Here is a 24,853-nt window from a genome sequence, read left to right as displayed (position 1 = left end):
ATCATTCCTCTTATTTAAGGCTTAATATTAAAGTATTTAAATTTCTTATGTTTTTTTTACCTGAAACTGTGAAAATAATGTAAGATCATATTTGAGGTTTTTATTTTAAAGCAGGGGATCTAGAAATAAGAGTCAAATCTACCACTGGTATTTGTGAATAGAGTTAATTGAAACAGGACTATTTGTTTATGTATATTGTGTATGCTTATGTATGTTAAAAGCAGGCTGGGCATGGTGGCTCATGCCTGTAATCCCAGCACTTTGGGAGGCCAAGGCAGGCGGATCACTTGAGGTCATGAGTTCAAGACCAGCTCGGCCAACATGGTAAAACTGTCTCTACCGAAAACACACACACACAAAACTAGCCGGGCATGGTGGTGGGTGCCTGTAATCCAAGCTACTCAGGAGGCTGAGGCAGGAAAATTGCTTGAACCTGGGAAGTGGAGGTTGCAGTGAGCTGAGATCATGCCCTTGCACTCCAGCCTAGGTGACAGAGTGAGACCCATCTCAAAAAAATTTAAACACACACACACAAACACACACGCACACACGCACACACAGAGAAAACAGTCTATGGTTGTTTTTGCACTAGAAGGCAACAGAGACCATATGACGCAGAAAGCCTAAAATATTTGCATCCCAACTCTTTACAGAAGAAGTTTGCTTTCCCCTAAGGAACCTTGCCTTAGGGAGTTATAGAGCTGACTCAGGAATCAGATCACCTGGGTTCAGACATTAATTAATCAATCATTTAGTAGGTAAAAGATCTTGGACATATTAATTACATAATTTCGATTCCTTGAGCCTCAATTTCCCCATGCGTAATATGAAGATAAGTATACTTGCCTCATGGAGCTATTGAGGCAACTAAGATAATACCACAAGAGCACTTAGAATTGTGCCTAGCACGCGGTGGCTCACACCTGTAATCCCAGCACTTTGGGAGGCTGAGGCGGGTGGATCACGAGGTCAAGAGATCGAGACCATCCTAGTCAACATGGTGAAACCCCGTCTCTACTAAAAAAAATACAAAACATCAGCTGGGCATGGTGGTGCGTGCCTGTAATCCCAACTACTCAGGAGGCTGAGGCAGGAGAATTGCCTGAACCCAGGAGGTGGAAGTTGCGGTGAGCCGAGATCGCACCATTGCACTCCAGCCTGGGTAACAAGAGCGAAACTCCATCTCAAAAAAAAAAAAAAAGAAAAAAAAGAAAAAAAAAAAAAAAGAATTGTGCCCAGCAATAAATAAACCTGACAGTGAAACCTAATCAAATGCTTTTTCTGTCAATGTTTCTTAAAAATCCTAAAAGAGGTTCTCACTTATAGTTACCTACATTCAGCAACATTTCTTTGCACACTCATCAGCTAGCTTCAATAATTTGAACTTCATTAAAATTATAACTATTTCTTTAATTCCATTTCCTTTATCTACTTCTTCAACTTAATCCCGGCATTGGCTGCCAAGGCCCTGGGAATCATGGAGAATCTCTTCTGAGACAGTATTAGAAGAGAAAGAAAATAAAAGAAGAACCAAATCAACTCAGGAAAATGAACAGTGAGGTAATTATCAAATGTGCATGGCAAACCAAATTTTTAAAAAGCAAAAACGAAGACCCCTGAGAGAAGTAGGATCAGCTAAAATTGTGTTCAGAGCAGCTTCAGAGAACCCAGAGAGAATACAAATGCATTTTGGGGAAGCCATTAGCACTGAACAACTTATACACACCTAATCTACTAATTAATTGTTACTTGAATTCAATCCTTTCCCCAATATTTCTCAACCCCTTAAAAAAATACATCCTGACCAGCAGTGTCCTTGGAAATCCCAGCTAACTCAGATCTATAAAACTACCCATTGGTTATCTGAAATTCAAATTTAACTGGGTATCCCATATTTTATCTGGCAAAGAGTAGTGAACCAGGCAGGTGCAATCTATCCCTGCTTGCTCTGAAGCTTTAGAGGAACTCTAACTTTAGGTGCTCACAAAATTTATTTCACATCCAGCACTGACCTTCTCTTTACAAGTTCATGGCCACTGCGGGCCCATTTAGCAGGTGTCACTGTATGGTATTTGGAACTTTGTTTTCTTGTGGTACTATTCGGGAATTAAGGTCTTTGGCAATAAGAACTGTGCCTTTTTATCTCCACATCTCTGGACTCCAGTACAGTGCCTGAAAGCCATAGATGCTCAATGCAGCCCACCCAAATGAGTGAGCAAATGCAGGAATGATTGAATTCATATTAAACACAATACACAACACACTCACAGCTCACATGCAAAATGTCCACACACCCTTCAGAAATACCTAGGATGGAGAAAAACATGTTGCCAGAATCCAAAGACCATATGGGTGAAGAATGATCTTTTATTTTCAAATGTTTTATGAAGATACTTCAAACAAAATAAAGGCTTTTTAAAAAGGGGGTAAGAGGGTGAAGAAAACATATGAGAGAGAAACTGTAACCCTGTAAACAATCCTATCGGGTTCTTTGAAAGAATAGTCTTGAACAGAACAGGTAAGAGTGAGTCAAAGCACTGATTTAACTAATTGGTGATATAATCAAATATAATTTTCAGTAGTTAATCAGAACCACAGTATTAATAACTGAGGAATAGGGTGTAAACAAATAACAAATAATTAAAAGCCACTTTATTGTCAATACTGACTCATACAACTGAAACACTTGGAAGGAAAATCACAAGAATCCACAAAAGGACAGATTCAGAGAAGTGCAAGGGACAGGGTATCTACAATAGAAAATCATTTCGTGACATTGACTTCTTGCTGTCCAGCTGAAAAAGAGGGAACACAAAGTCAATATCTATAGAGCATGTTTCAATTACACTAAGAATTTAAAAAAGAACAAGAAAACAAAGAAAACTGTTGTATTGCAGAGTTTCCCAATGACCACACAATTAGCCAGAACTTTAAGCTGCTTTTCTTCTTTGTCACTTCCCTTGCTGTCATTCGGTGACCTCCTGGGTGGATCTGCAGCTGGCACATCACAACTGTGTTAACAATTCTTGTCAGTTACTGTCAGTGCTCAGATCTGTAGGCTGGAAAAGTCTCTGTTCGATGAAGCTTCAGAGGGCTGGTAACATCTTTTCCAAAAAGAATTTAAAAGCAACAGTTACATTTCAGGAGAGCCCACAATCAAATTAGCTGCTAACAACTTTCTCTCTAACAGAAATAAGTAAATGTACTTAAGGCAGAATTTTTTCCAAAGGCCACTCTCGATGATATGTAAATGAGTCACAGAGATCGCATGATTCGCATATCATCTGCATGTGGCCTTTGGGCTGAGCTATGGTCAGTCCATTAGCAATTATTTTTTTCCTTGATTTTTCATCTGCATCAATCCGTATATCTAGGGTATTTAGGAGAGATGAGATAGAAACAGGATTATGGAAACTTTAAGCTTGAATACTCTTTGGAAACCTGAGCAGTCATAAGACAGTCTTAGGCTTATACTTTGGTAATCTTGTAAATGTTAAGGAGAACTTACCTTAACATTCATCCAGCCCTTATTATTTCAGGTTTAGATTTCAGGCCAAACAGAGTTTAAAAAGTCAAGAAGGCAACACAAACCACCCCTATTAGCCCCCTTTGTGACGTATTAATAATATAGGAGTTGTCAAGCATTTTCTAGAAAGAGCCAGACACTAAACATTTCAGATTTTGCAGACCACATGGGCTCACTGCTGCTACTCAACTCTGCTGCCGGTAGCACCAAATCAGCCATAGTTAATACGTAATGAATGGGCGAGGACGTCCTAATAATGCTTTATTAATGAAAACTGACAGCAGGCTGGATTTGGCTCAGAAGCCATAGTTTGCCAATCCCTGTAGATACACGCCCTGATTTAATACACACTAAAGGTTCTACTGCCATCTGCTGGCCAAGGGTTACCACAAGCAAAGAAATTTACCCGGCTAGATTAAAAACTCAGGACTCGCAAACAAAGGCTTTGTAACAGACTTCAAGAGCCTTGGTGAGTAAATGTGTGGATGAAGCAGGCACAAAAAAACAGGACTGAAGCCAGTGGAGCATGTCTTCCCCACCCACACACATTCAAAACAATGTTATTGTTATGAGGTGTGTGTTTTTTGTTTTTTTTTTTTTTTTTTTTTTTCCCGCCCAGCCTGGAGTGGAGTGCCTGATCTCACTCACCGCAGCCTCAACCTCTTCGGCTCAGGTGACCCTCCCACCTCAGCCTCACAAGTAACTGGGACCACAGGTGTGTGCCACCACACACGACTCATTTTTGTATTTTTCATACGGATGGGGTTTCGTCATGTTGCCCAGGCTGGTCTCAAACTCCTGGGCTCAAGTGATCTGCCTTGGCCTCCCAAGTTGCTGAGGTGACAAGCGTGAGCCACCACACCTGGCAAAGTTGTTTTTAAACACGGAACCACATGTTTACGATGGCATGTGGCCCTTCAGCTTTGGATTGATGCGCTATCATTTTATCACAAACAGCGCTGCCTTCAGTTCAAGCCCCATTTGATCTTCCTCCCAGAAGCATGAATTTAGACAAGGACGAACATCACTCTGACTCACTTTCCACTCCTAGGAAATGGGGAGAAAACACTTGTTTCCCCCTCTCACAGTACTGTCGAAGAATAAAGGAAACAGACAGGGTTTCATGAGCTGTACAGTCTCAAATAGGTGACTATGGTCACAACACCAACACAGAAACAAGCGAAAAAGAACGTCTTAGATTCAGATATTTGCAAGACTCAAATCTGAACCAAAGGAAAATAATGAAACCTGCCATATAGCTGCTAGCACACAACACCAGTGATAACTATTAGCTAAGTCTTGAATATTAAAATATCCCAAATAATTAGAAATCATTTCTCCCAGACTCCCAACCAGTTTGAACACCTGTTCTACTCTCTTTACAACACACAGACGCAGGCACACACTACTATGCAGAAAAATTGCATTAATGAGTTTGAGTACTATAAGTAAAAATCCAGGAATATCTTTATTACAGTTTATCAAAATCTCCAAGGAGCAGACAGCATACAAATATTGTTAGTGCAGAATCCACATTTTTAGTCAACTGCACAGAAAAATGACTGACAGCATTCACTTGAGGTCAAGTCAAAACGAAAACCCTTACAGCGTCTATCCTGAGGGCTAAGTCTTTCCTGCATGGTTTGAATGCTGTGTTTAGCATAAGCCAGTAAATGGAACGAAAGGCTTCCCAACCCTTCCCACCTGGTTTCAGTTCACACAAAAGTCACAACTTGGTAATGACCTGCAGACCACATCTGGGCCCAGACCTGTTCTCTGGCCTGCACAGGCTCATAAGACATTTGGAATTGCTTATTAATATTTAAATGACTGCTGACTGTCCATAAAGATGTCAATTTCCCTGTACTCCTGGAAAACTGAAAGGCAAAACTAGCCCCACATTCTGCTAAGCATGACCAGCTACAGAGAGCAGACTGCCAGGTGTCCCTGACATCCACCAGGGACCCTGTCCGCCTATACCTGCCCCGTTTCCTCATTTGCATAGCCTGCCTGGAGCATGTAGACATGAGCATTTGAGACCCTTTACATTTGCTTGAATCTGAACCTGTTACTTCTCTCTTAACTTTTGCACATATGTGGTTTGTGGCTGCATTAGAATTAATTCTGAAAAAAACAATGTGAACTTCTCCAAAGTAGCCCCTTGCTCCAAGAATCTATCACCTTTAAAATAAATACATGAATTGCACGGGTTGGAATGGATCCTCTGGAGGCATTTCGGTCTCAGGGAACCTGCGTTTGAATCACCCATGGGGGCACGATTTCCTCCCACAGGTAAGATCAGATGATGAAGTCAACAGCCCCGGATTAAATGTCAGAGCACTGAGGTGCTAATGCCAGAGCCTGCATCCACCAGCCATGTGGCCTTCAGAAGACCCTAACCTCCGAAGGTCTCCATTTCTTCAGTCATTGAAATGGAGAGGAGAGTCCTCTTCTCACCAGCTCCAGTGGTTGTCAGGAGAACCACAAAATGCTACACGGAAGATGCCTGGTTCAGTGACACAACTGTTGAGTGCCACTCTGATTTCCTCAGTTTATCTGAAGTCAGATCAATGATATAGGGGCCCAGTTTTTCTTGTTTTTGTTTTGAAACAACTGATACCATCTTCCAAGGCAATTCCAGCAGAAGAGTTCTGAAAATCCTGGAGCAATGGAGCACTTTGGCATCAGGGTAAAGACAGCTGGGATGATAACTCTGAGAAGGAAGTGAGAGCGTTAGAGGAACACTGCGCGGAAGCCAGACACTCCTGGGCTCACGCGCAGTGGCCTTGGGGCTAGCCTCCCACTTCCTCTCCTGTCCTCTTGCAATCCCGTGAATGAAAATATCAATTACATCTGACACTACCATGCTGAGGACCCTCTAACGCTTCCCCTTACACTTAGAATAAGCAAGGCTTGATAACCTATAATCACCACCCCAGCTGTCTCTTGATACTCCTTAGGCACCAGCGACACTGGCTTCTTCCCGATCTTCGAATACCCGCAGCTCATTTCTGACCCAGGGCCTTTGCATTTGCTGACCTCTCTATGGAGAGTGTCTTCCCGTGGCACTCGGTATGGCTGCCTCTTCTGGACTTAAGGTCTTGGGGTGATCCAGGGTCTTCCACTGACTACCCCATCTCAAGAAGTCCCTTGTCAGTGTCTTCTCAAAACCAACGGCTCTGCCTCACTTCCTTTACTATAAGAACTTTCATTTCCACTGTTCCGTATGCCAAATCTATGTCTGCTTGATTATGGAGACTATTAACTGTGTCTGCTTGATTATGGATTGTGACTCTTCATTAGATTATAAGCTCCGAGTGGGGAGGAACGTGCCTGCCTAGCAGCCCCAGGTACATCTGTCATGTAGCACAGCACTTGGCCTACATGAGATGCTCAATAAACGTTTACTGCGTAAACAAAGAATGGACAGATGGATGGATGAATGAGGAATAAAAACCTTAAAATCTTTGCTACCTATTAGATAGGTAATCTTGGATGCATGACTAACCCTTCAAATTCTCAATTTTCTAACAGCAAATGAGAATAAATTACTCTGTCAGGCAGCTGTTTTGGAATCTAAATGAGATCATGTTATGTTAGGTTCTGGTGGAAAGTCGGCACACAGTAGGTCCTCAGACAAAGTAGCTTTTAGAAAGGCCCCAGTGAATATGGCTCGTCTCCCTTGGAAGGATGAAATCTAAGATTTCAGCACTGCAATGGTGATACGTGAACGTTTCTTCATATAACAAGAGGGAGAAGAGGTTTTATGTCCAAACAGATGTGCAGAGCTTTGGTTTAAACACATTTCAAGGCCGGGCGCGGTGGCTCAAGCTTGTAATCCCAGCACTTTGGGAGGCCGAGGCGGGTGGATCACGAGGTCGACAGATCGAGACCAGCCTGGTCAACATGGTGAAACCCCGTCTCTACTAAAAATACAAAAATTAGCTGGGCATGGTGGCACGTGCCTGTAATCCCAGCTACTCAGGAGGCTGAGGCAGGAGAATTGCCTGAACCCAGGAGGCGGAGGTTGCGGTGAGCCAAGATCGCGCCATTGCACTCCAGCCTGGGTAACAAGAGGGAAACTCCGCCTAAAAAAATAAAAATAAAAATAAAAAATAAAAAATAAAAAAATAAACACATTTCAAGAGGTTTTTTACCGCAGGACATCTCAGAGCCCGCAAAATGTTGATTCGTATTCTGACTCTCCATGAGAATTTAAAACGTAGCATTCCCCCTAACTCGTCTGACCACAGTACTTTTCTTAGGCGGAAGGTGCCGTCTACCAGAGTCAGCTTGCCACAGAACACGATTTGGGAATACAGCTACGGTTGTAACTGCTGTTACTTTATCCAATGAATTCCTAAAAGAATCCAGTGCATAATGTTCAACATAAACTTGTTCAATGCTTCTGTAAGTTTCTTCCATGCTTGTCTTTCTTTTTTTTTCATTTTTTATTTTTTGAGACAGATTTTCACCCTCGTCACCCAGGCGGGAGTGCAGGGGCGTGATCTCGGCTCACTGCAACCTCTACCTGCTGGGTGCAAGACATTCTCCCGCCTCAGCCTTCCGAGTTGCTGGAATTACAGGCATCCACCACCATGCCCTGCTAATTTTTGTATTTTTAGCCGAGACGGGGTTTCACCACGTTGGCCAGGCTGGTCTGGAACTCCTGATCTCAGGTGATCCACCCACCTTGGCCTCCCAAAGTGCTGGGATTATAGGCGTGACCCACCACACCTGGCCAGTTTTCATTATAAACCTACTTCCAATATTGATTTTGTATCTCCATAATCATAGGAGAGAATTTCTATGAAAATTTTAAAATGACGTGGGAAAAGCAGTGAAGGTAGATTAAGTATATCTTGTGTGGCACCTGCCAAAACTAGCACCTCCCTTTCCCCACCAAAAACAGAAAGAAAATGATGAATTGCCCCTCCTCACAGTTTCCATGCAGACCCCTTGAAGAGAGAGCGGCCTAGGGAGCCCCACCTTGTCCTGTACCATCAATAAAGTCCCCTGCGCTCCGCCAAAAAAAAAGAAAATGATAATTCCCAAATGAACCAGCAGGTGGCTCTCAAAGACTAAATTTGGGGAGAAAATGGCCTTTATTCTCAAACCAATTTGGTAAATTCCTTCATAAGGGTCCATATCATTTCCAATATTAACCTCCAAATTTGCCAGAAAAAAAAAAAAAAAGTCAGCCTGAAATTTATTAATGTAGGTGAACTGGCCAGAGGAATTACAACCCATAATCACCAGTAAAACAAAAAGAAATTAAAGGCTCTGTAAATTCATTATACGGCACACACCAGGCCACCAAGTCATTAAGTTTTCCCAATCTTATTTTCTTTTTCTAAGGGGGATGAAAAAGAGGAAACAGGGAAGGTAGGTAGTATAGGGAGAAAAATAAAACTTTTTTTAAAAAATTTACTTGTCATATAAATAGCCACCCATAATAAGCAAGACAATTTTAGGTACTCTGTGAACATCTTTTACATCTTCAATACTTATTATTTATTTTCTGGTTGATTAAAAAGCATAACTAGCTGGGTGCAGTGGCTGATACCTAGAATGACAGCACTTTGGGAGGCCAAGGCAGGAGGATTGCACCCGGAAGTTTGAGACCAGTCTGGGAAACATAGCAAGACTCCCTCACTACTAAAAATAAAAAATAACAAATTAGCTGGGCCTGGTGGCACACACCTGTAGTCCCAGCTATTCAGCAGGAGGACCACGGGGGCCCAGGAGGTTGAGACTGCAGTGAGCCATGATCACAGCACTGCACTCCAGCCTAGGCAAAGGGCCAGACCCTGTCTCAACAACAACAAAAAGTATAACCAGCAGATATAACAGTATCAAGGTAGTAAAATATGATTTTTAAAAAAAGGCATATTAAGATAGAAGCAAGTAAAACTGAGTAACAATCTGGTATGTATACGACAAAAACTGTCATGATACAACTCAAATATTGCAAACATTTTTGAAGTTTAAATGGGAATCAATGGCATTTGTGACAACCCAATCTAACCCACTCTCTCTGCAGAGGTATCCTGGAAGGTAAGCTTATTTGTGAATTACTAATTTAGTCATTTGCTCGGCTGCTCATACAGGCACTCAGAATCTATTTTTGCAGCATCTGCTATGTGCCATGCTCGCTGCTAGTGAACGGAGTACAGAGTCTCTGTTGTGCTCCGTTCTCAACTAAAATGAAAACTAAAATGTAAAAACCCTCAGTGCCTTTTTAACATTATGCCTTCTTTCACCAGACACTAATGGAAGGCATGGAAGGCACCGGGGGAGAAAATGATAAAGATAGAAGAGGCGCAGCTCTTCTACACTCCTGGACGTTATTGCTTCCTGGGAGAGCTGACCACGAGTCAAGGGGCCACATAATTAAATATGAGATGAAAACTGGTCATCATCTGCATCTTATGAGTGCATGTAATCAGAGATGTCCACACGAGTTACAATAAAGTCCGGGGGGCTTCCTTGGAGTCTGAGGGGTGCTGGAGGTGAGACCTGGAGGTGAGCAGGAGTCAGCTAGGATGAGGGATGGGCGCAGGATACCGGAGAAGCTGCCTGGGGAAGAAAGGGCCAACAGCAGACTGAGAAAAACGCTGTTGTGCCCAGGGTTCAGAGCGGGGGCGGAGGACTGAAGCGGCAGTCTTCTGTGGTCATTCATTCATTCATTCTCATATTCATTTATTCAGCAAATTTCTGCATGTAAACTACAGGTAGCCTAGCGCACTCTATTTCAAGTTTGGTGATCTTGCACCTCATCATTAAAAAGGGTTTTTTGCAAGTGTCCCCTACATAGGTTTGTTTACTTGTTTATAAATTATATGTGCATAAGCTATTCTTTGCCCTATTACATGTTAAAAAAAATGTTTGAAAGGATGGGCGAAGGTGTAAATAAATTTTTTTTTCTTTCATTTTTTTTTTTTGAAATGGAGTTTCACCCTTGTTGTCCAGGCTGGAGTACAATGGCACGATTCCAGCTCACTGCAACTTCCGCTTCCTGGGTTCAAGTGATTCTCTTGACTCAGCCTCTCGAGTAGCTGGGATTACAGGTGCGTGCCGCCACGCCTGGCTAAATATTGTATTTTTTTTTTATTAGAGATGGGGTTTTGCCATGTTGGCCAGGCTGGTCTAGAACTCCTGATCTCAGGTGATCCACTGCCTCGGCCTCCCCAAGTGCTGGGATTCCAGGTGTGAGCCACCGCACCCGGCCAGCTGAAGTAGGATTTTATATTGTTCATGTTGTCCCCGCTATGGGCTGCTGTGTATCATGCTTCAGAAACCACTTCTCTGGAAGAAGGGCTTATTAGGATTTGCTTAAAGTCATCCAGTAAACCTGAAGCCATGACTTCTGGCCTCAGCCCAGGCTGGGGTCTACACAAACACCAGCTCCTAAACCTGAGCTCTCAGGAGAATCACCTGAAGGGCTTGTGCAAATACAGGTGGCCTGGCCCTACCCTCGCAGCTCCAGACTCAGCAGGTCTGGGGAAGAGCATAAAAATTTGAGAATTCAAAAAATGCTGATGGTATTGCTCAGTCCACTAAGTCACTTCTTCAAGCCTGGTCCCTGGCCTCCACCAGGACGCCGTGTCAGGTCTGTTAAAAGTGCAGATCACTCAGCCACATCCTACGCCTTAAAATCTAGTCTCTGGGGACGAAACCCAAGAATCCACGTTTTAATTGACTTCCCCCAGGACACTGTGAGAGATGCAAATATCTGAGAAGTATGGCTGTAGAAAGATGAAGTGTCACATGTTGTGAGGACTTGACTGGGGTCCTACCTTTGGAGGAAGGGCACTGACCAGCTGGCACGCAGCAGCTGGGAGTTCGGCTGAGCCCTCTCCTCAGAACTGCCAGGCCTGGCCCACATCCCAGACATAGGCAGCCCCACGCTTACCTTGCAGGCGGTAGAGCTGGCCCGTGCTGTGCTGCCGTGTGATGTGCTGCCAGTAGGCGCTGCGAGGCAGGGGCACCATGGTGCTCAGCGAAGCGGCCCGCTCACTCATCTTCATCTGGAGCTGCAGCCAAAGGGAAAAACGTTGTGCGTTAGGAACACGGGGGCTGAAAGAGGCCCAACTGAGGAAACAGGAGAGAGCATGGAGTGCAAGAACCGCAAAGCTGGCCAGGCTGCAAATCAATGAGCCTTTGCTGACGGCGGTGGGCACGGTGACCAGCTACTGCTTTTCCTTACTTCACAGCATCCACTCCTTACCCTGCTGGCAACACTGCATTGGTGATGCTCCTTTGGGGAACTTCCCTCCAACTCAGCTCAGTCCCTCCCGTCCTGGTGGGGCTGATTCCACCGCTGACTTTAGGGTTGGGCTGATGACACGTTGTTGGGATTCACTCAGTGGTCAATGTCTCAACCCCTGCCAGACCAGTCCGAAATAATCCGTTGAGACATTATGAGACTCTTTTGTGGAAGAGAGAATCAGCAGAAGTAAGCTAAAGATTTGTGACTGTTTTGTTTATTTCTCTAACCCCAGAGTCTAGAACATCGCCGTGCACATAGTGGATGTATGAGTAACGCCTGTTGAATGAATGAACTTTCTTGTGGAGTTGTTGAGGACTGAAGATGGGACTGGAGCCTATCTTGGAACAGCAAAGGGACAAGGTGACAGTGAGTAGACATCATGCAGAAGAAGACAGCTAAGAAAAGGAGAGAGAGGTTTTGACGAGCTCCACAGAGACCTTAGATCCCACCGCATCCAGGGGCTGTTCCCAGACCAGACTTTTCAATTGTATTAGCCGCTTAATTCTTTTCAGTTTTCGATTTTTTTTTTTTTTTGAGATGGAATCTTGCTCTGTTGCCCGGGCTGGAGTGTGTTGGCACAATCTCACTTCACTACAACCTCCACCTCCAGGCCCCAGCAATTCTTCTGCCTCAGCCTTCCCTAGTAGCTGGAACAATAGGTACATGCTACCACATCCAGCTAATTTTTCTTTCTTTTTTTTGTATTTTTAGTAGAGATGGAGTTTTTCCATGTTGGCCAGGCTGGTTTCAAACTTCTGACCTCAGGTGATCTACCCATCTTGGCCTCCTAAAGTGCTGGGATTACAGGTGTAAGCCACTGCATCTAGCCTAATTATTATCAGTTTAAACTGGCTTGTGTTGGGTGTTGTAGCATCGGAAAGACAGAAAAAGAAAAGTCTGCTTGAACAAGTAACTTTTCTTGATAAATCATTGTTCCAGACATTGAGGGATGAAAAAAGATGAAATAGCTTTTGGTAACAGGCAACTAAGAGTAAAAACACAATTCGAGTCCCTCATATTATCAGAAAGTAGTCAGTGGCCTGACCGACCACATTGGGAAATAACTGTACCAGAGAAGGAAAGTTTCAGAGAGAAAAGCGCCTGTAGGATGGGTAAAATTAAAGGAAAGGTGAACGGGGTCAATGCATTCAAGAAGAATCGGGGTGTAAGTGGAAGCAGCCCTCCAGGCACCCCTGCATCTGAGCCCTGGTCTTAGACACAATCACAATACAGGTTTATTATGCCATCATGTAAGAAGTCACTATTTGCAAAGTTGGATTTCCTGGATACTTGAATATCAAATAATCCATTCTCATCTTTAAAAAAATTCACCCACAAAGAGTTATGCAAGATGTCCACGGGGAAGTACTTTGCCATTGGTGAAAGCTGGCGGCTATTTAAGTATCCCCCCCATTCAAGGCCCGTTAACTACACATAGACACATGTAATACTTGACAAAGATGGAAGATTTACATGAATTGGAAATGAAACATTTATATACTGTTCCATGAAGGAAACACAGGGGGTTGCAGACCCAGCACAATGTCATGTTAGTTGCTCATTTGAAAATAGTTGGCATTGGCCAGGTGCGGTGGCTCACGCCTGTAATTCCAGCACTTTGGGAGGCTGAGGCAGGTGGATCATGAGGTCAAGAGGTCAAGACCATCCTGGTCAACATGGTGAAACCCCGTCTCTACTAAAAATACAAAAAATTAGCTGGGCGTGGTGGCGGGTGCCTGTAATCCCAGCTACTCAGGAGGCTGAGGCAGGAGAATTGCCTGAAGCCAGAAGGCAGAGGTTGCAGTGAGCCGAGATAGCGCCATTGCACTCCAGCCTGGGTAACAAGAGCGAAACTCCATCTCAAAAAAAAAAAAGAAAATAGTTGGCATTAAACACCTACCTGTTTGGGACATATGAGAGTTTGATGAGATGACACCTACTTAGCCTTGCCTAGCAATAAATAGGTAAATGGGAGAAATGAAGATGATGATGATGATAGTTAGAAATTGCAGTGCCCATTTTAAGATTTTTTAAAAAAATCTTTTTAATCTCTTAAAGAAAGAAAAGTCTCCACTGTACACATCTCATCAGCATGGTAATTTCAGGCATATCTGTATATTCACTCAGTAAAGCCAAAATAATATGAGGCTTTGTAGGCTGAAGACCAAAACTCATTGTAGTTGATGAGATTCAACTTGAAAAAAGATTATAATATTCACTTAAAAGATAATTTAATTTACATGCATTGAATTTACATTTGCTGAATACAATTCCCTGTCCGTCTCATAATTCCACAATTACCAAAACATGTCCCCAAGTGGAATTATAAAGCATTAGGTCTCATGAGGACTTTTCCTAAAAATAAACTCTTAAATTAAAAGTTTCAAAAGCTAAATACTGCTGAGCGAGGTGGCTTATGCCTGTCATCCCAGCACTTTGGGAGGCCAAGGCGGGTGGATCATGAGGTCAGGAGCTCGATACCAGCCTAACCAACATGGTGAAACCCTATCTCTGCTAAAAATACAAAAATTAGCTGTGGTGGTATGTGCCTGCAGTACCAACTACTCAGGAGGCTGAGGCAGGAGAATTGTTTGAACCCAGGAGAAAAAGGTTGCAGTGAGCCTAGATCATGCCACACTGCACTCCAGCCTGGCGACAGAGCGAGACTCTATCTCACCAAAAAAAAAAAAAAAACGCTAAGTAAAAAGCTAAGTACTAAGCTAGTAGAAAAGTTCTGTGGCTGTTTCTTGTTTTCAATTTTTAAAATTTATTTTTAATGGACAAATAATCAGTATACGTATTTATAGAGTACAGTATGGTGTTTTCAACTATGGATACACTATAAAAAGATTCACTTGGGCTAATTAACATATCCCTCACCTCATCAATTTCTCATAGCAGTTATTTCTGTATACATGAAAGTCTAAAAAAAAAAACCCAAAACTATTTACCAGTGACTTTTGGTAACATTCTATTTCATTTGCATTGAATTCAAAAAATAAAAGAAGAAAAAGAACTCAATTTAGAGGTACTGGTTATTTGATTTTCTTAATATAAGGAGATTCTATTTAATTTAACAGAAAATTTAATACAAAGAAAACATTTGAGGAATACCAGTCACTTCAAATTATTCACGACTTCACTGCAAATATATTTAGGCAGCCCAGCATGATTTGACTGTATTTTTAGAAAGCTGATTTGGGAACAAGAGCGAAATGACAGCAGTGTCGCGTTCTGAAGAAGAGAATAGTACAAAGCCTGGCTTCCTAGTTCTTTCTCAACCCTTTGAAAAAAAAATCTAATATTACGAAAGGAGCATTTTAATTGTCTTTGGACAAAACGAAAAGCCTTTTAACAATGCATTCATGTCGGCATAATTGTGTAAGGGAGAGAAGACTTAGGGAGTCATTTGGTGAGAATCCAGCAGGTGGGTTTCCCTCTTCTGTGATGCTCTGAGTCCCTCTGTCCTTGGTATCAACCATCAGTGAAGGGCAGTGAGCAGCACTGATGTACCACATGCACTGGTGGAAAAAGCAGTTAGCACTCATTTTTGGAGGAGTTAAAATTGGTTACCTGGAGTGCCATAGGCCCTCAAATAACACCAATTTATTGGACTTTGTTTCATTATAACTTTGATGTAAAAATAAAATCTATTCCTGGCAGGGTCACTGGCTGTGTAGAGACGGCATGTTCTTCCCATGCCTGCTTGGGTTTTCTCTGGGTCCTGTGCTTTCCTTTCGTATCTCCAAACTCTGCCCGTTGGCTTCACTGGTCTGTCTAAATGGTCCCCGTCTCCGTGGGTGTAGCTGTGGGTGTGGGTGTGGGTGTGACCTGCGATGGGAGGGCGTCCTGTTGAGGCTGGGCCCCTCCTTTGGCAACCAGAGCTGCAGAGATGGGCTCTGGCCACCCATGACCCTGAACTGGAAACACTGGATAAATAATCATCTTGATTTTATTAATCTTTCTTAAATGTACGTATAGCTCACATTTATTTCAATGTGTAACATTACAAGTGTTTTTGACTTTATCTAGAAGTTTGGTAATGTTTTTGTAACCAGAAATATGCCATAAGAATTTAGCTCTTCCTTATGTCAATCAGCCTATGGGAAAATTGGTTTTTTTTAATATGTCTTTCTGCTAAAAGTCACAGAACCTATCAACAGCGTTAAATGAGCATTTACTGTATTTGGAGAGAAAAGATTAGTCTTCCTACTTAAACATATGTTTTATATAGTTTTTTTTACAATAAACATAATATCTTCACATTAAGAAGTAAAAATAAAAATTACCCCAAGCCATAGAATTGTAAAGTATGGGGATTTGCCCTATAAGGTGACACAGACATTCTTGAGAAACCTCCCATTCACAAAATTGTAGGAAAAGTCATGAGGTGGGTTGACCATTCAAATGTATGTCTATTTACAACCAGACTCATTGTTACTTTGGGGGATAGCTTGCACAGCCCAGCTAGACTGAAGGTTGATTTGGGCTTATAAAAAATGCAGAAAACACTCGATTGGAAGTGCCTGCTTGAGGAAGTCCAGGTGATAGAGGTGGAGAAGGGGCTTTTGCAGAAAGCGGGCACTTGTGGGTGTGCAGCCACATGAACAGGAGCTGAGGGAGATTGCAAAGGCTGGCCACACCCTTTATAGGGCGGGGGTCCAGGGATCTGTACTCACAGCTCATCTTCTGGAAGAGGCCCTGCCTATGCATGAGTTTTTAATTACCTTTTCCCTTCCAGCATAAGGTTATAATTTCACTCCTGCTAATTTCGGCTTCCCTTTCTTAGGAAAAATGGCTTAGGAACAAATACAACCTTAATATTGTAAAAAATCTCCAATTTTTCAAATACATCTGAGTTCAGTGGCAATATAGAAATGGTGTCATAGTGGTACAAACTGTATACCGTACCTGACCCACATTCCTGCCCCCATATAGCTTACTAAAATCATGTCCCTGAACTCTATAAAAGAACAACCATAAAGCTGGGCCTGGTGGCTCATGCCTGTAATCCCAGCACTTTGGGAGGCTGAGGCAGACTTATCACAAGGTCAAGAGATTGAGATCATCTTGGCCAACTTGGTGAAACTCCATCTCTATTAAAAGTACAAAAATTAGCTGGTGTGGTGACACATGCCTGTAGTCCCAGCTACTTAGGAGGCTGAGGCAGGAGAATCTCTTGAACCACGAAGGTGGAGGTTGCAGTGAGCCGAGATCACACCACTGCACTCTAGCCTGGTGACAGAGTAAAACCCCATTCCAAAACAAACAAACAAACAACACACATAGAAAAACCACACCACACTCCAGCCTGGAAACAGAGTGAGACTCTGTCTCAAAACAAAACAAAACAAAACAAACAAACAAACAAAATCCCCACAAAATTACAAATAATTCATCTAGTTTCCTGTGTCAGAAAATTTTAAAGAATCATGAAACATTAGAGTTGGGAGAGCCATGGGGGACATCCAGACAAGTCTCCTGAGTTAACCAGACAAGGGACTATATATCCTCACACTAATGGCCAAACTTCTTAGAATGGGGTGTTCTGATCTTGCTACCCTTCCCCTCTCAGGCCTCAACACAGCCTAAACCACATCATTTAACCCAGCCAGTTCCAAGCACTAGGAAATCCATTGCACATCCACTCTGAAGCCCAAAGGTGCTCCCCATTACTTACCTGGTTAACCTCTACCTTCCCTTCAGGAATCAGTTCAGGAATCACCTCTTTTAGATATCCTCCTTACATCTCTTCTTCTCCCTTAATAGGATCAGCTGCTTCTACTAGATTCCTCATCATTTCACTGTTTTGTGATAGTCACTAATCTAGACTACCTCCTGCTCTAGACTACGAATAGTTGAAAAGCAGGGATTATCTTTTATCTCTGTATCCTATCCCCAGCACCTGGCTAGAGCTTTCAGAGGCTTAATAAAGGTGTGATGAATTAATGAATGAATTAACTGGGGTTTCCTAAGTAGCAGAAAATCGTTTTCAAAAATAAATCCTAACCAAGCCATCGAATTAGAGGCACTGTTAGCCCAAGGCTGAATTCATGCTGAAACTTTAGGTCCAGGTTAAATTAACATGGCTGTGACTAACAGTTAGGAACATGGCCATGAGACTACTTCACTCTACTTTGTCATTCAAGTGATGAACAGAAGCAAGGCCTTAGGAAAAGATATTTCTTATGTGTATATGCACAATCACTTAGGATTGTCCAACAGCAGGGGAGTTTAGCATTGCACACTGATTGATTCTATTAGCAGCGTTAGCTCAAGATCCCGCCAGAGTAGAAAGGTAAGTCTTTGTGAAAGTCAAACAAATGCCTTCTTGCACTTCAACACTTGAACTCCAAAGTCTGACCCCTACTTCCCATCATGGGCTGAACCAGCTTTTCAGCTTAACTTTTGAATGCCCTTAGCCGAGAACAGGGGTCCTTCCAGTTGACTGAGGAGCTTAGAATTTTATTTTTGGTGTGCAGGGGTAATAGCTAAAGGAGGTGGGGTTACTTTTTAGGGTGATCAAAATGTTTTGGAACCAATTGTGATAGTTTCACAAATCTGACTATATTGAAACCACTAAATTGTACAGTTTGAAAGGGTATATGTGTATGGTAGAGTACATGTGGTATGTTCATATTTAATAAACCTGTTACCAAAAAAATAAAAGCTGATACTAGTAGGTGCCCTGAAGTTCATTTAAAAAGCATGATACGATGAATTAGTGAGTGGCTGCTTCAGGCCAAGCATTCCCAGAGGAAGTACCACTGAAGGAAGACCCAACTGACAACTGGCTAAAGCATGATCCCCCATCGTTATTGTCATTAACCGCACAGTAAAAGCCTTGTAAAAACCTCCCAGTGCTCACAGCGAGTGAAGGGTTGAGTGCCAAGCTCCTTTCCTTACAACGGTGAGAAAATTCTATCAGCCCTCTCGGGAGAGAAAAAAATTCTAATGACTGGACCACTGTGCATAGCTTGTCAGTGAGAAAAGAAAAACAACTGTCTCCCACACCTGCCAAATGCATTTCTGGTTTTCCTGTTCCTCATTCGGTCTGGCTGACATGTACTTGTTGCTAGTGCACTTCTTTCATGCGTCTGAGACCAGAGTGCAGAGCAGTGGCAGGTCTCAGCTGCAATACTGCACCATATTGTCCTTCTCTGGAATCCAACTGTTTTTATGGTAGAGCATTGTGTTTTGCAAAATGGAACAGCATGACAGGATGTAATTGTTTTCTGCTACAGTCAATCATGAGTACCATATGCCGTCCTTGTGACATCAGTCTGGATTCATTCAGAAACGAGCACAAATCTTCTCTATGGCAAACAGATCAGGACCTCAGTACCTGATTTCATCCTCATCAGACTCTTACATTTTCATCAGGTTGCTCCTTAAAGTATTCGTAACTCAAGTGGGGTCTTTACCAATAACAACTCGGCATATGCAAATCGTACTGTAATTTTCCTTTCACTCAACCTGGGCCCTAAAGCGACTGAATAAGGACACTGTCTTGACGATAAGATTTGGCTGAGTCAGAAGCCACATCCACGCCTGAACACATTTGCAACCTGAGGAACTTCCAGTTCCAACTATATCTTCCGTTTCATATATAAAAACCAAATGATTTTCTATCAATATCTCAAACACAAAACATGGTCAAACTTGAGTCAGAAGGGACATCTCAGTCCAAGAGAGAAACAGCAAAACCACGTTCCAAATGAAGCCGGCCTCTGAACACCTGTTTTTCTCATTCTGCTGAAATCTCGGCTCTCATCTAGACTATCCTCCCTTCGCTGACATTCTCCAGGTGACTTCCTGAACAATATCTTTGGGTTCTGCCTACTTATTCTCCTGTGGAAATAATATTTGAAAACATGATCTCCCTGTGGTTTCTGGGCTCTGGGTCAGCAGTTCAGCTATCCCAACTGCAAGAGGAAGCATCACCTGGAAGGCTTGTTCAAATGCAGACTCCTGGCCGCACTTCTAGAGTTTCCATGGTGGAGCCCAGGAATTTATTTATTTATTTACTTTTTTTTGAGATAGTGTTTCACTGCTGTCACCCAGGCTGGAGTGCAATGGCACAATCTTGGCTCACTGCAACCTCTGCCTCCCGAGTTCAGCGTCCTGCCTCAGCCTCCCAAGTAGCGGGGATTACAGGGGTGCACCACCACACCTGGCTAATTTTTGTATTTTTAGTGGAGATGGGGTTTCACCATGTTGGCCAGGGTGGTCTTCAACTCCTGACCTCAGGTGATTCACCCACCATGGCCTCCCAAAGTGCTGAGATTACAGGCATGAGCCACAGCGCCTGGCCAGGAATTTGTAGTTCGTAACAAGTTCCCAGATGGTTTTGTCTTAATGAACTAGGAACTACTGTCCTGTGCTATTTCTTACCTTTAGACCAGTCACACTGATAAATAATCCACTGTGGTAAGAGCCCACTTGAAAGTCAGAAAATCTGAGTTAAAGTCTGGACTCTGCCACTAATAACTGCATGACCCTAAGCTGGTTACTTAATCTCTTTTAGTCCTTAATATCTTGTCAGTAAAAAAGAGAGAAAATAGTTCTCGCTTTGCAGCTAATTCTCACTTAGGCCAGACATAATTCATTGTGGAATTCCATAGTTATGACCAATAGTTATAATGAGCTCTAAATTGTGATATTGTCTTGAGCAAGAATTTCTGAGCAAGGTCGTAATAGGAACATTCACATTCTCTTTTCAAATCTAAATATGTGATATTGGACTTTTTCTAGCTTGAGGGCAGAAGCCTTAAAATGATTTTAGGCAATGATGCCAAAAAAGCCATCCATAAAACCACCAAGCAGTATGCTTAGAGAATACATTGCATCATCTGGTGTCAGTAGGTGGACAATGAATTCAAGAATCCAAGGAACAAACACGAGTTAAGATGCTGCTATAGGCGTGGAACCATTGCAGGAACAGGAAAGTAACAAAAGGCTCTAGGCCCTCACATTCAGCCACAACCCCTGCAGGCAGCTTACATTCTCCAAGGCAGCTCTATCTCTGGGTCTGGCAGTATTTTGCCTGGCACTTAAAAGCAGGGAAGAATGTGTATTTTTGTAGTATTTGTTACTCATTCTTTAACAAGTAATGAATTATGTTTTTTAAACTATATTTTACCTTTTGCTATGTTTTTTATTATGTTTAGAAAATACAGAAAAACATATAAGGTATTTTATATCACCCCATATCCATTTTAAATCACCCCATATCCATTACCCAGAAAAACAAAACAAAGAAATAAAAACCACTTTTGACACAGTATATTTCTTCCAGTCTTTTTCTTTCTTTCCTCTTTCTCTCTCTTTCCTTTTTTCTTTCTCTCTTTCTCTCCTTCCTTCCCTCCCTCCCTCCCTTCTCCCTTCCCTCCCTTCCTCCCTCCCTCCCTTCCTTCCTTCCTTCCTTCCTTCCTTCCTTCCTTCCTTCCTTCTGGAATGCAACGGCACCAACATGGCTCACTGTAGCCTCAACCTCCTGGACTTCAGTGACCCTCCCATCTCGCCCCCCCCAAGCTGGAACTACACACAGAACTGGCGTATGCCACTATATCAGGCTAATTTTTGTATTTTTGGTACAGATGGAGTTTTGCCATGTTGCCAGGGACCAATATTTTTTAAAAGGTACATATATAATATATATTTAATACAAATTGGATATTGTAAATATTCTTACACCATTCTCTTTTCTCATTTAGCATGTTATGAACTTCTCCTAACATTCCTAAATACCAGCTTCCACGGCATCATTTTAATGCCTGGATCTTAGTCCATCCTTTGGCTGTATCATACTTTGTTCATTTCCTTAACCATTTTTTTAATTTACCAGATGAGATGGTAAAATTAAATTCTGACCCAATCTCTTTTGTAACATTTTTTTTTTCCTGCTGACACAATTTTCATCCTGGGATCTACTATATTGACGACTGTTCTGATAACCAGTTTTTAAATGAACATTAGAATTTCATTTTAATTTGCATGTTAAAATGGATTTTAGACTCAAAAATTACTTATGTTGCTGCTATATCAAAAAAGTAAATGAGTTGGTAATTTGATTTTATTCTTACTCAAAGAAGTCTTAACTTCACATTATTGTCTAACAGACTAATCTGTAACCAATAAGAAGAGAAAAGGTAAATCTTTGTGCAGGGATATGAAATGATCTTAAGAACAAAGGAAGACGATTATTAATCTAAACAGATTCACAGAGAGAGCTTGTCATTCAGGCAGGTTTAAATACCGTCTATCTACAATCCAACAATTCCCAGCTGGAAACCTGGAACCCTTCTCTCTCCCCCAAATCTCACTGTATATTTAACAGACTACTTCCCACACCCACCCAGATGACTGGTAGGCACCTCCCATTTAACACGTCCTGAACTGCTGCTTCTCACGCTCCTCTCCCTCAACCTCTTCCCCTTCTGAGTAGAGATTTCCTCCACTCCACATGTTGTTCCGGTTAAAACACACATACAACAACTACAACCTTGAGATTGACTGTCTTCTCTACTCTATGAGACTTCTTAGGTATCATCAAATCCTACTGGTCCAATTTTCAAAAATACGTCCAGAATCCACCCCTTTCTCTCACCTCCATCACCACCACCTTGGTCCATGCCACAATATGGATCATAGATACTCAGATGCCTGCAGTAGCTCTTAATTCATCTTCTTGCTTGTACCCTCGCTCTGGGCAACCCCAGTGTTTTCCAAACAGCTTCCAGGGTGATCAATTCGAAAGCAAAAAGAATATCACCCCTTTCTCAAAACTCCCCAATAACTACGCAACTCTCCCCAAGGAAAATCCACAGCTCACAGCTACAGGGTCAGACAGGACCCGGCTCACAGTTTCTTTCAGACTTCACCTACTATGCTCTTCTCCTCATATCATCTGCTCCAAAATCACCAGCCTCTTTGCACACACACATGCAAAGCACAGACTGCCTCGGGGCTTTGGCACTGAAGGCCCCCTCTGCCTGAAGCACCTGGCCCTTAGAATTTCCAAGGCTCCTCTTTCACTTATCTCAGCTGTCTGCCTGGGTATCACTTTATCAGAGTTACCATTCCGGGTCATTCCCTCTGCCTTATACTTATATCTTCTTCATAGCATCCATCAATTCTTGATATAGATTTATATATTGATTATTGATTGGCTTCTTCTCCACAGCAATATAGTAAACTCCTTGAGGACAAAGACTCGTTCTTGTTCTCTGTTATACTCCTGCTTCCTGGAACAACGCCTAATAGAGAACAGGTACTGATACGTGTAGAATAAATGAATGTATTAACAAATATGTTTTGTATCTATTAAACGATTTATATTCTAGAAAGATTCGACGGAATCTGGTAAAGTGTTTGCTTCTGACAATGTAAATTGGGAGTCTGGGATGACTATGCATGGGACAGAGACTTGTTTTATAGTCTATGTTCTTTTGCACTATTTGCATTTTATATCCTGTTGCCAATAAAATCTTTTAATCCAAATGCTTTATTTTGAAATGAATGCATGTCGGAATCAATCACAGCTTCCTCGCTCACTTGCACAGTATTCTGTTCACCAGTTTCAAGGACTCTGGATCTGTGAATGAGGCACTGAGGGATATGTTAAGTGCATTATTCCTCTGAACGCAGTCTTACAAAGAGGAAGTACTTGTCTACTTCACACGCTGTGGTTTTATAGGCCCTCCTCCCAGTGCCATCCCTAACCCCTTTAGTTTTCTCCAAATGACACTAGAAAATAAAAGCCAGGGGAAATTCACAGGACAGCAGCAAAGAGTCCTCAAAGAAACCAAACATGATTTTGAGCCTCTAACGAGAAAGTATTCCAAATTGTTCGTGAATATCAAATATGTTTCTAACTGAATCTTAAAATGTTCCATGTATTTCTACAAGATTCAGACCAAATGATCTCCCTTAAAAGAGAATGATGGTCGTAGACAACACATTTTCTAAAAGACGTTATAAATCAAAAGTGAGTTTGTGCAGTGTGTTACGTTATTTACCAAGTCTGAAAAGTCGTTATTTCTGAGGTCTATAAAATACCTTCCTAAAGTTCTCACAAATACATCTCATATGGTTTGGTATGAGGCATAATTTGTTGAGAAAAATATATTAGCTGTATTTGGGGGGACTCGTTCTGTTTGATGAAGTAGGTTCATTGGAGCAATACAAACTGCTTAAAATTGCTATGCTAAGTGGCAGCAACCAATTCCTCCGGAACAGAGATGCAGGTGTTATTGAACACGTTTTGTGATCATCGTGGGGTCACCACATGGTTGATGAGAAGAGCGAGTCATTCTTCAGGCATACAGAGACCTGCACATCTCAGTTCTGGTTCCTCCTCTTTCCTCCATCTGCTGGATTCGGTGAACTCCACTTTGTGTTACAGGAAGAATGACTTCTTCAAAGAACCCAATTTTCTCCAACGAGAAAACGTAACCACTTTACAACCTGTTCTTGTTTCTCTAAACACTTGCAACCTTGTGAACATGCAGTGTCGACCCACATTAAAGGCTGCTTAGTGTTCGGTGTGATGAGACAAGCAGAAAATTTGGCCTGAATTGACTGTTCTCAGCACAGGATGTGATTGCTGAACAGTGAGTATGTCCCACTGTGAACCATTGTATTATGAAGGGAGGAGAAGCGCAAGGGACAGGCTATGATTTCTCTAGCTCCCATTCTATCCCTTGTTTATTCTTGAGACAGTCACACTTCTCGAGACTTTTGTGTGTGTGTGCTTTTCAGGACTAAGGGGCCAGATCCTAAAGTTCTCTTCAGAGAGTCGGTTCTGAAAGCATGTTATCTGATCTGGTGACTTCGACATCGCTTGAGTACTTATCGAAAATTCACATTCCAATGCCCGCCCCAGGCCTGTTAAAACACTCAAGGTGCAGAGGACACAAACTCATCCTTTTCTATGGCTGCATAGTATTCCATGGTGTATATGTGCCACATTTTATTTAGCCAGTCTACCATGGATGGGCACTTGGGTTAATTCCAAACCTAGAAACCATCATTCACAGCAAACTAACAAAAGA

At 42.3% G+C, this 24,853-nt stretch overlaps 1 protein-coding gene across 1 annotated transcript in view; it reads right to left on the bottom strand.

Moving 5' to 3' along the window:
- Positions 1 to 1,152: 1,152 nt before the first annotated feature.
- DOK5 (docking protein 5) overlaps positions 1,153 to 24,853 on the bottom strand; it is a 170,236-nt gene continuing 146,535 nt past the window's right edge. Inside the window, exons 7-8 of the mRNA XM_003932601.3 lie at positions 11,442 to 11,562; positions 1,153 to 3,104 (exon numbers count right to left, since the gene is read on the bottom strand). Coding sequence (XP_003932650.1) covers positions 3,040 to 3,104; positions 11,442 to 11,562 — 186 coding nt within the window. The 3' untranslated portion in view covers positions 1,153 to 3,039. The remainder of the gene's footprint in view (positions 3,105 to 11,441; positions 11,563 to 24,853) is intronic.

Source organism: Saimiri boliviensis, chromosome 9, assembly GCF_048565385.1.
Source record: "Saimiri boliviensis isolate mSaiBol1 chromosome 9, mSaiBol1.pri, whole genome shotgun sequence".
Taxonomy (NCBI): domain Eukaryota; kingdom Metazoa; phylum Chordata; class Mammalia; order Primates; family Cebidae; genus Saimiri; species Saimiri boliviensis.
This window is presented reverse-complemented; position numbering and strand designations above follow the sequence as displayed.